This window comes from Microtus ochrogaster, chromosome 24 (assembly GCF_000317375.1).
Source record: "Microtus ochrogaster isolate Prairie Vole_2 chromosome 24, MicOch1.0, whole genome shotgun sequence".
In the NCBI taxonomy this organism is placed as follows: Eukaryota; Metazoa; Chordata; class Mammalia; order Rodentia; family Cricetidae; genus Microtus; species Microtus ochrogaster.
The window spans coordinates 32,312,859-32,323,661 of NC_022024.1; the positions used below are offsets into that span (position 1 = coordinate 32,312,859).

The window sequence follows — 10,803 nt, forward strand, 5'->3', positions numbered from 1 at the left end:
CCTCTTCCTGAGATGGCTGGTCCATGCCTCTTCCTGAGATGGCTGGTCCACGCCTCTTCCTGAGATGGCTGGTCCACGCCCTCTTCCTGAGATGGCTGGTACACGCCCTCTTCCTGAGATGACTGGAGGATCCCTTGAATTCCTTTATCAGCAGACTTTCCTGTCACCTAATGTTACTGTTTCTCCCTGACAGTGGGAGCTTCCAGGGCTTAATATTTTACGGAGAAGAACCAGAGAGGAAAGATTAACTTCCTGATACCTCTTTCTCAGTCTTCTATAGATACGACATAGCTTCTGCTGCAGTGCGTGAAAGATGAGGAGGCAGATGCATTGGACTGTGGCCTCCTTGCCTTTCTGTGCCCCCTCCCTAGTGCAGAAGATTCTTAATCTCTAATCCTAAAAGGCTTTGTTTTCAGATGACATCACTAAGATAATTGGAAGAAGGAAAAATAAGGAGGCCAGCCTGGTCCATAGAGCAAGTGCCAGGACAGGCTCCAAAGCTGCACAGAGAGAAACCTTGTCTTAAAAAACAATGATGATGATGATGATGATGATGATGATGATGATGATGATGATGATGATGATGATGATGATGATGATGATGATGATGTTCCAAGCATAGGAGGGGTGGTTAGCACAAAAGTCCCACCCATAGCTGAAGAGCTGTTGGCAATTGTTAGCAGCTGGGAAAGGAAGAGTCAGTTTCCCTATGACTGTAGCCTCTGGTATATTGACTGTGCTCCAATGGAAGGCACACATCCAAAGATATATGGGCAATGCAAATTGAATTTGATGGATTAAAAAAAATTAAAGAGAACACAAACTAAGTGGCTCGGGAAGGAGGGTAGATCTGGGAGGAACTGGTGTGTGAATATATCAAACACATACAGAATTCTCAAAAAACTAATACATATGTGTATAACTATTGAGATACTGACAGCTGATTGCTTTTAATTTTGAGATGAATATTGAGCATCTCCTAATTGCTCACTCCTATGTCAGTCTTCCTCATAACAGAAAACACAGACATGAAAGTAGATTTATTGCAAACAGTCTGGTGTTAAAATCGAGACATAAACCCTCTTTTTTCTTTTTTATATACCGAATTGCTTCTAGAAGTGTCCCTTTTTATGCTTTCTAGCGCTGCTCTGAGGTCGGTGTGCAATGCTTTCAGAATTCAGTGTTTCAGATGTAATAATCTGCAATTTATGACAGAAATAGCATAATGCGCTGGCGCTCTGCAGCGCCAATCTAGGCAGCGGGATTATACGGCAGAGGCCTTGCACGTCTCCCTCTATGACCTATAATTTCACCTTGTTCTGTCTCCAGCACAAAGTACTCCGATTAAAGTACTCTCTCATGGCGGTGACAACATGAGGTTATCCTGATGCATTTGGAAAATTAAAGTGCGATGAATCAAGTGCTTTGATTTTTTTTTAAGCCCCCCTCTCCGCTTCCTTTTAGACTGTTTCTCAAAGACTTCTACTGTTCTCTTCTTTTTAAATATTGCTTTTATACCATTGTCTCCCAATGTCATCCTCTTACCTGGGAGTGAGAGTAAAGGCTTTCTGCTCACACCTCCTCTCCCACCTAACACTAAATGCCAGCTCAACAAACATGTGGCTCGTAACTCATAATTAGTTAATCTGATTATTATCCTTGCAATGCATTTGTGATCTCTTTGCCTTAGGTAATTAATAATCACTAACGCTGAACGCCCCAGATGACTCTCCCCTAGAGAAGCAGTTGAAGTGATTGTAAATGTTTGACGAGTGGAATCATTAGCGTTCTCATCACATAAACAGCCTGGGTCTGCCTGGTGAAAGGATCAAGGTATCCCCGGCCCTCTGGCTGCTCGTCTCTGTCCCTGTCCTGGCTTGGAACAGAAGGAAACTGAGTGCTGAGTGGGTTGTTTGACTCAAACCCCATATCTGATGGTTGGTCTCCCGGGCGATTTGAAGCCCTTGATTCTTACTTAGTTATTCTGTGTGATTCTCTGACGTCCTGTTTCTACCCCCCGCCCCTTTTAGAGCTGCGTTCCTAATTTCTGACAGAGGGAATTTTCTCAGAGTCTCCCTTGCTCCCCAAGCAGACAAGTCCACCTGCCCTCCCTCTCCTTGCTATCCAGGTCTGTTCACCAGCTCTCACTCGGTTTGACTCTGCCACACTTCCCTGACTGGATCCCTTGCAATCGTTGCCCTCCCCCTCCCTCTTGGTATTTTTAATTGATTCCCCCGACCATTTTGGCTCTCTTCCTCACGTAATGAGCCTGATCGCAGAATTCTGCTGTGTAGATAATTGTCGAATTTTTTCTGTTTGAGAAAAAAAAAAAAACTTTTAAGGGAGGTGACGAAATCCATTATCAAGTGATCGTATATGAATACATGCCATCTCTGTGAGGTTCTGGCCATGCCACTCGGCATGGGCAGTGAGCTCTTGAAGACAAGAATCTGTGACCACAATGTCCAACGCATCAGTCCCAGTCCCTAGCCTAATAGTGTCTACACATCGTAGGTACTTAAAATACTTGTCCAACAATTAGGTTTGTTTTTAAAAAAAAAAATGGTTAACTTTGTAACCTAAGGGTTAATTTTCTTCTTAAAGAGATAATGTAAGTTTGTATCTAAGAATCTTGTACTTCGCTCCTAAAACCTGCCCAGTAGTTAAAGATGAAGACTTCATGGGCAGTGCTGATATGCTCAAAGACCCCACCCCCTTTTTATTTGGTGGGCGTACCTGGCCACGGCATTCTGCCGATTACATGCTATGCCGATTATTAGCTGCACATACTATGATAAGACTTTTAATGTCTGCTAAAGCTGTTTGACAGGTAATAAAGATGACTAAATTAAACATTCCATATTTTCTCAAAAAAAATGGATTTCTATGGCATACTGACTTCACTGAGCTTTCCACGGGCGCAGGCCCGTGGTGACTTCCAGACAGGGAAGTTAAGGGGCATTCCCTCCATTCCTCATTAGCTGTTTCCATTAGAGTCAGAGTTAGGAGTCTTAATACAGAGCAGCGTTTCTCAGCTTTAATACTATAGTAGTTCCGTTATTCACGGGACATTCACTCCAAGATCTGGAACCGCACAAGAGCGCCAACTCCTTTGGCGTGTATTCTCTCCTGAGTGAACGACAGGCAGGTGGCACACACCACTGAGCGTGAATGCATTTCCAGAGAGGGTTCTCTGAGAAGAAAAGGCGCACCCTGAATGTGATTGTCACCATCCGCGGTTAGTGACTCCTGAAGAACAAAAAGGGAAAACCGAGCTGCAGTCTCTCACCGCCTCCTGTCTGCCTCTGCAGTGCGGTCAGACACAAACCTCACACCAAGACTGAAGCCATGGCCCTGTGCTCCTCTCCCGTGAACAGTGGTCCAAAACAAGTCTTCCTCCCTCCGAGTTGATTTTTGCCAGATAATGGATGGTAACAATGAGCAACTAATTAATGTGCTGTACCAACCGGTTCCTCAAAGCAACCTGTCTGTTTGGGTAATGCCCTCGCTAACTTTTTGTACTGATAAAATGATGACTGCAGTTGGTGGCCTACATCTCTTGTCTCTCTGGGTCACTATCCTAACAGTATGCCCGTTATCCCTTTGAATCCCTCTGGCCACTACATCAGGACCCAGCATCTGAAATTGCCCCAGGCATCTGTCCTACTATCCAGAGGCGATGCTCTTAGCATCTTTTGGGCATCCTAATGCCCTTAGCAATTGCTCCGTTTTAGCTCTGCCTTTCCATGTACGGTTTGTGCTTTTTCAGCCAAACTTTAAGTTTTCCAAATATTTCTGCCCTTTCACATAGTTCCCAATTCTCACTGCAAATCTGACTAAAATCAGCCGGGGACATCCAAACCACTTTAGTAACACTTGGCTGATAAACTTGCCATTCACCTTCAAGCTCAGCCTCTCAGAGAGTCTCGGGGTGTGGACCCAATTCCTGCCAATTCCTCAAACAGAAGCAATGGTGGTCTTCACCCCAGTTCCCATAGAGTCTTCATAGCTCTTTGAAGACTCCTCCTCATGGCTCCTGCTCTTAGCCTTCTAGTCTTTTGGACCCTCACCAGAATCTCCTGCTAAACTCTGCTCACAGGGTTCTTCGCTCTTCTTAGCCTTCTTCAGATGCTTCTACGATCCTCCTGCAAGCCAGTTCCGCGAAAGCTCGTCCTCAGCGTTAGATGCTGTCCCAGCAACAACCCCACTTCTCAGTGCCCCCTTTCCCATGATTCATTTCTGTGATATCATTCTATGGTTGCAGCCAGTACCCAAGACAATCACCTTACCAACAGAAAAGGTTTATTTTGGCTCTCAGTTTCAGAGGCTTCACTATGCGGTCGACTGGCCCTATTGCTTTTGGTCCTGTGTTAAGGCCGTACATCCTAGCAGGTAGTGAGGAAGAGTAAGGCCTCTAGACTCTAGCCTAGACTATGAAAAGGAGAGAAAAGGCTCCCAGTGACTAGAAGACTCCCTGCCAGATCAAGCATGTTAAAATTTCTGTAACTTCCTAACAGTGCTAGCTTTGAGATGACGCCATTAAAATCTGGGCCTTTCGTATCCAAAGAATGCTAAGAAGCCTAAGAGATTTCTGCCCCTGTGGTAATAGGGAGCAAACAGAAGCACAAGCTCATATCAGTAAGTAAGTGTTTGTAATAGGTAGCAGGCCTTTGACTTTGGTAAGATGACATTTTGTCCTACAGCTCAAACCTAATCAATAACTACCTGCAATTTCATCATGGTCTACTTGAAACTGTGAAGTCCTGGCTTAGCCATAAAAACCCTGAGTGGAGTCCTAGGCTCAGTGGTGTTAGAGGGAAGAGAGTCCAATGTCACTAGACCACAGTCCATGCCACCTAACAGTCCCCACCATGTCATTTTACACATACGTATTGAGGCTGACTCTGTGCCGGGTTCTCTGTAAATCTGTCAAAACTGGCCAAGTCCCTGCCCCGTGGGACTTGCATTCTGATAAGGAAAAGGACTCACACATACATAAACATGAATAAAGAAGGTAATTACAGATGTATTCGGTGCTAGGAAAGAAGTAAGAAGAGTATGACCGTGGAAGGGGAAGCGTCTCTGCCCAGGGTGGTCAGACAATCTCTCTGAAACACTGCACATATTGTATCTTCAGAAAAACAGATCCTTAGCTCCTCTCTTGAGCCTGGCTGTGCGGAAAGACCAGGAGGTTTTCTTCTTGTAATCTTCATAGTCTGAATACCGATGGTGACTATATTCATCAGCCCTGGTATGCTGAATTGCCACACCTTTGGTACCTTTCATCAGCCCTGGTATGCTGAATTGCCACACCTTTGGTATCTTCCAACAACACATTTGTTATCTGATGCTCTAGAGGTCAGAACCTGAAATCAAGGTGTTGGTACCTGTGCTCCTGCTGGAGGCTCGATGGGACAGTCTGCTTGGTTGGCATTGCTCTCTTCTAGAGGCCACCTACTCGCTGTGGTCCATGGCTTTGGCCTCTCTTCAAAGCCAGCAGCAAAGCGTTTCCACTCCTCTCTCTGACTCTTGAGTGTCTTGTGATATCCTGGAGCCTACCATGTAATCCAGAAGTGTCCCCCATCTATGACCTTTAATGAAAACACATCTGGAAGCCTTTATGGATGTAAAGTTGCATATCTAGAGGTTCTAGGAACGTGGTCACCCTTGTAGGAAGATAATGGTCAAGTCTATTTCAGTAAGTCATGAGTCTTAGCTTCGTTCCTCTTTCCATCCATTTTGCTTTACAAGTAGAAGACAGAAAAGGACAAAGAATTGCATAAAGTGATGTGCTTGGCTTTAGAATCTGGACACCCCAGCTACGTAGATTATCTCTCTCTTCAGTGCCTGATTCTGTCCTTTCTTTTTAAACTATGCGCTGTTTGCATTTCTTTGATCTATATCCTTTTTCCACAAAGGCAAAGAGCCACATCCCTTTCAGTCCCCAGAATATGCCTGCCACACAGCTGTACTCTGGGCACACCATGCGAATGTATGGACATTCAAGTTCCATCTACCAGAAATCATTTTTTGCTGCAGCTTCTGGACAGTTATAGACCCTTGGGCACTTTAAAGGTCTCAAAATAAAAACTAACTATAATGTTGAGCCATATTTTAAGGTGTTAAAGAAGAGCGCCCATGCCTGGATGTCCACTCCTTTGGGGTGCTCACCTTCTTTTCATGGTGTGCTGCCAGGTGCATTGGAACTTTTAGTCACCCCTGAGAACCCTGATGTATGCACGGCTCTTTGTATATTGTTGTGTTGTGAGCATAGTCTGTAAGGGGATCCTGTGAATGGCTCCTTCCTTTCAGTTCATCATTAGAGGAAGAAGGAAGGCAGGAAACCTAACTGTATGAACCCCTTCTGAATTTATTAGACAGAATATAAAGGAAGAAATAAAGAAATGCCACTAAGTCATGCCAGTGGCACTTTTATGGGTTGCCTTGTCAAGCTACACAGCTCTTAAGTAAGAAAATACAGCATTAAAAAGCACAGCTCACCTTCTAACCTAGAGAATGAATTCTTAGTTGTTTAAATGGAAATACCTTTCTCTAAACAGCATTTATAGGCAATCTGAATAAATCACCTTTTGTTATTCGGAAGGCATGTTCATGAGACGGAGGTGTTTGCCTACTTTGTCTTGACTGATGTCACCTGTTTAGTCAAACAGGCTTTATGTCTGACGTCTTCACTCTTAGGAAGTGATGCACCTGTCACTCAAGGTGCCATAGAAACCGCGGGCATAGGAAGCCAAAGGGAGACCCCTCCTCTCACTCTGTTGACGTCCAGCCCCGCTTCTTAGCCCACTTTAACATCTGTGCTTTGCTCCTAGTGGCCAAGGATGTCAACATTCTTTTTGACGAGTTAGAGGCTGTCAACAGCCCTTGCAAAGATGACGATTCTCTCCTTCACCCTGGAAACCTGACCAGTACTTCCGAAGACGCCAGCAGACTAGAAGCAGGGGGAGAGGTAAGGGTTTGCATGACTTTCCTGAGAGAGTGATGCTTCAGGTGGGAGCCTGTCAGGCATTCCAGCAGGCCAGTCTGAGGCGAATCCCACCACGCTGCAGGCTCCTGGGAAGCATGTTTCTCATATGTCTGTGCTGCTCCGTGCCTCTCGCACGTCTCAAGGATCTGAGATGGACTGTACTCGAAACTGAAAGTTGATGGTGTCCTTGGGTTCTCACATCTGGTGATGTTTAACGGATACAGAGGAAGATTTTCCCCGACTGCACTTCATTCTCTGGTGCAGTCTAAGGGTTCCTAACTAATGGGAAGAACCTTGACAAGTGTGAACTTCCTAGTACAAACCCCTGAGCCTACAGACAAGCAATGGAGAACACTGCAGCTTTTCAGGACATTGTCATCTGAGGCCTCTCTGAGCCTCCATTTGCCTCCTCTGTAAATGGGAGACCTCACTGTGGTCATCAGTAGATCCTCTAGGGGAGAAAACGTTATTTTGTGGGATGTTCAGTGTGGCTCAGGCCATATCTCAATGAGGTTTAAGATTTCTTTTAATATGTGCCGTACAGAAGTGACAGCACACAGAGGGAAAGTCAGCCACTGCCCCTGCCTTCTCCTTCGCTTTCCCAGCCAGTTACCCACTGAAAGGATGACACCTTGAGTAGGGGAATAGTAACATCTATCAAGCAAGCTTTACAGACCTCTTCCAGAAATATCAGCCTCTCTCTTTCCCCTGCTTTTCTTTAAGAAAAAAAAAAATCAACTGTTGTCATCGCTACTTACTTTGGGTGCTATAGAGCAGCCTCAAAGGACATTGAAAGGGTCCCCAAAAAGCAGTAAATTTCTTTCCCCTCCAGAAAAGTGACAATTTCAGAAAGGTCAGGTCTCTGCTGGAAGTAGAACAGGTTACAGCTCAGTCAGAGCCAGGCTTCCTCCTGGCACCCTTGAGGAAAGCCCTGTTGTTGTTTCTCATCTTGTTGTTGTATTGATTGTAGCATTCAGAATTGAGCCCAGGACCTCGTGGTCCTAAGCAGCACTCTATGACTGAACTGTGTCCCCAGCTTAAAACCTGTTTCTGAAGGCAGGTGCTGGCTTCCGTCTGGTAAATAACTGTTCGTAGGTGCCTCTTTGGGCTGACTTGCAGGTGTGTGGTAAAGCAAGAGCCAAGCGGTGGTTACAGGCTGGAAATGGCAGTGCTGAAGGGTGGGGCATAAGCCTTCTGTCCCTCCTGGCTGAGGATGAGGTTCCACACATGGTACTTGAGCATGGATGTGTCGCCAGCGTGGTCTTGGAGGGTTAACGTGTCCTCCGTCTTTCTACTGGTTTTGAAGAGTTACGCATTCTGTGGTTGAGAGAAGACAGGTTCCTCATTTCCACTTGGCTGGGTTTGCAGCCGCAATTCTGAGATCTATTAGCTTGAGACGCTTGGCTCCAGCTTGAGCAGCCCAGACTCCATGGTCTCCATTAAGGCCCTACATTAGTACAATTTAAGGCTCCTGTGTGAAACGCCAACCCACGTACCTGCTTCTTAAGTTTATTGATTGCTATAGAATAATGTGTATGACTTCTGTGTATGTTTAATAATAAAATGAACATTAATTGAACTATCATGAAATTTATGAATTAAAAAGACATCTTTCAAATTATATGCCTTATCAGGGTTGCCAAATTGTTATTGCTTTTCATGCAATGAAAAATTAATATCAGATTGTACGCAATAGAAGAATGTATATTGTTTAGTCTTAGGTGTTCTGTATACATGTATTTACGCATACACCCAAAAGATAAGAAGGCAAAATATTTTTCACCCTGGGTGACCTAGAACTTGTCCAGAATGACCTTGAGTGCACAGAGATCGCCCTGCCTGTGCCTCTCAAGGACTGGGCTTAACATTGTTTGCATCACACTCAGCCTTTAACATGGTTTTTGCTTGTGTCTTTGTTCTGTTTTTACTGTGGGCAAACAATCTTGAGAAAAGCAGAGCTAGAATATGGCCAGGACCATTGCAGCTACTGTGATCCTTTTAACATTCCAGGAGCACCGTCCTCCCAATGTTTGTTTTCATTTTCTTGCTCTAAAAGTTTTACTTCATGTAGAAATTTATTTACTTAGAACTTTATTTTGTTTTATGTTTTATAGGAAATCATGTCATGAAGTCTTCTTTGACTTGTCATTCTCCTGTAAAATTTTATTCTTCTCCAACGCAACTTACTTTGTTCATTTCTGCTGCTGTGTCGTATTTCCCTGACTGTATATCCAGTGCATGATGTATTAGCCATTTATTATATATATCTGAGTGCATTCTAATTAAAAAATTTTCTATCATTCTGAACAATGGTGCTATAAATATTTATCTACATCTCTCAGTTGCCTTGCCAAGAATTTCTCTAGGGTTTTATGTTATGCGAATGTTCAATTTCATAAGATAATGCCAATATGTTTTCCAAGGTTGCTCCTTCAGTATTCCCTCCCACCAGTAGGATCTAAGGATTCACAGTTGCCCCTTACCTTTGTCAACACTTGCTATTTTCAAATGTCTTGCGCTTTTGCACATTTTATAGACTGCGTCCTCGGTTTCTGTTTTGTTTCTTCTTATTTACGTGTTTCATTTTATGAGCATGAAGTTTTAATAAAGCAGCCTGCAGATTTTATTTATCTTTAGTTCTTCTTTTACGTTTCTCAGCTGAAGCTCAGGCTCACTAATGGCTTGCACGGGTCTCTTTCTCTTTGTACACAGACAGTGCGGGACCGAAACAAAGCAAACGGACTTTACTTTAGAGACGGGAAATGCCGAATTGACTACATCCTCGTGTACAGAAAATCCAGCCCTCAGACTGAAAAGAGAGAAGTGTTTGAGAGAAATATTAGAGCAGAAGGATTACAAATGGAGAAAGAGGTAACTCAGTTTTCTTTATGGGATCACACACACACATACATCAAGAATCAGACTTTTAAATAAGGCTTTGACTTGCTAACAAGACATTTTATTTCGTTAGTTTTCTTGTTTTTCAGGATTTGGGGGATGTTCTATGTATCAGGCTTCTGCAGCTCCTTTTGCTCTTTAGAGTATTTTAATGTCACATGACGTCTTGGCAAATATTCTGTAACCCGATTAGCGGGGTTGATTTAAGCTGTGATGGTGAATCTGACTTCCCACATCTGCTGCTGTCCCGTGTCTGTCACAGAGGGTTCTAGTCACACATGGCCAAGCAAACTTTGACTGAAATGCAGTCAGCTCCCTCTGGAGGCCATGGTTTCATCTCAGGAACTGTAATGTCCTTGGGCATCCTCGCACGCCAGAAGAGATTGGCTTTCTGGAGGAGGAGGAGAAACCGCTCAGCCAGAAGTTACTAAAATAATTCCAGTCTTTAAAATACATTTAGATTATCTCCTAACCGGTTCTCAGCTCAACTGCTATGTTGCCCCCACCCCCACCCCCTTCCTGTCTTCTCTTCCTGCGTGGAGAGTTTCACAGAAGAATTAAATAAGCAGGAGTCTGTGCCAGGCCTTTGATAATAATCCCCAGGAGGTTTGATGTGTACCAAGCACTTTGTGTGTGTGTATGTGTGTGTGTGTGTCTCCCCGTTAGCTGAGTTATGTAACTCTTAGATCTCCTCTAAACACTGTGTGAAGATCAATAAGAAAAACATCCTGACAAATTAATATGTCTTCTCCACCGCTCAAGACTGAGTTATAGATCACTGAAGTCAGACAGCCAGGTTTTCATTGCTTTGAGGCATCAAATATTGGAGACATTTTACACCCACACTGGTTATGTTCATCTCGGGAGACAGGAGAAATGGGACTTTCCCAGGCTTGGTAGACAGACCTCATCCCTTG

The 10,803-nt window shown here is 44.1% G+C and overlaps 1 protein-coding gene across 9 annotated transcripts in view; it reads left to right on the forward strand.

Moving 5' to 3' along the window:
• Positions 1-10,803, forward strand: part of Ano4 (anoctamin 4) — a 251,949-nt gene that overhangs the window by 115,176 nt on the left and 125,970 nt on the right. For 7 of the 9 annotated variants that reach the window (XM_026784526.1, XM_026784525.1, XM_026784523.1 and 4 more), the window contains 2 exons: positions 6,834-6,970; positions 9,701-9,859. In XM_026784526.1, coding sequence (XP_026640327.1) covers positions 6,834-6,970; positions 9,701-9,859 — 296 coding nt within the window. The remainder of the gene's footprint in view (positions 1-6,833; positions 6,971-9,700; positions 9,860-10,803) is intronic. The other 2 variants (XM_026784528.1, XM_026784533.1) reach the window with 1 other exon arrangement.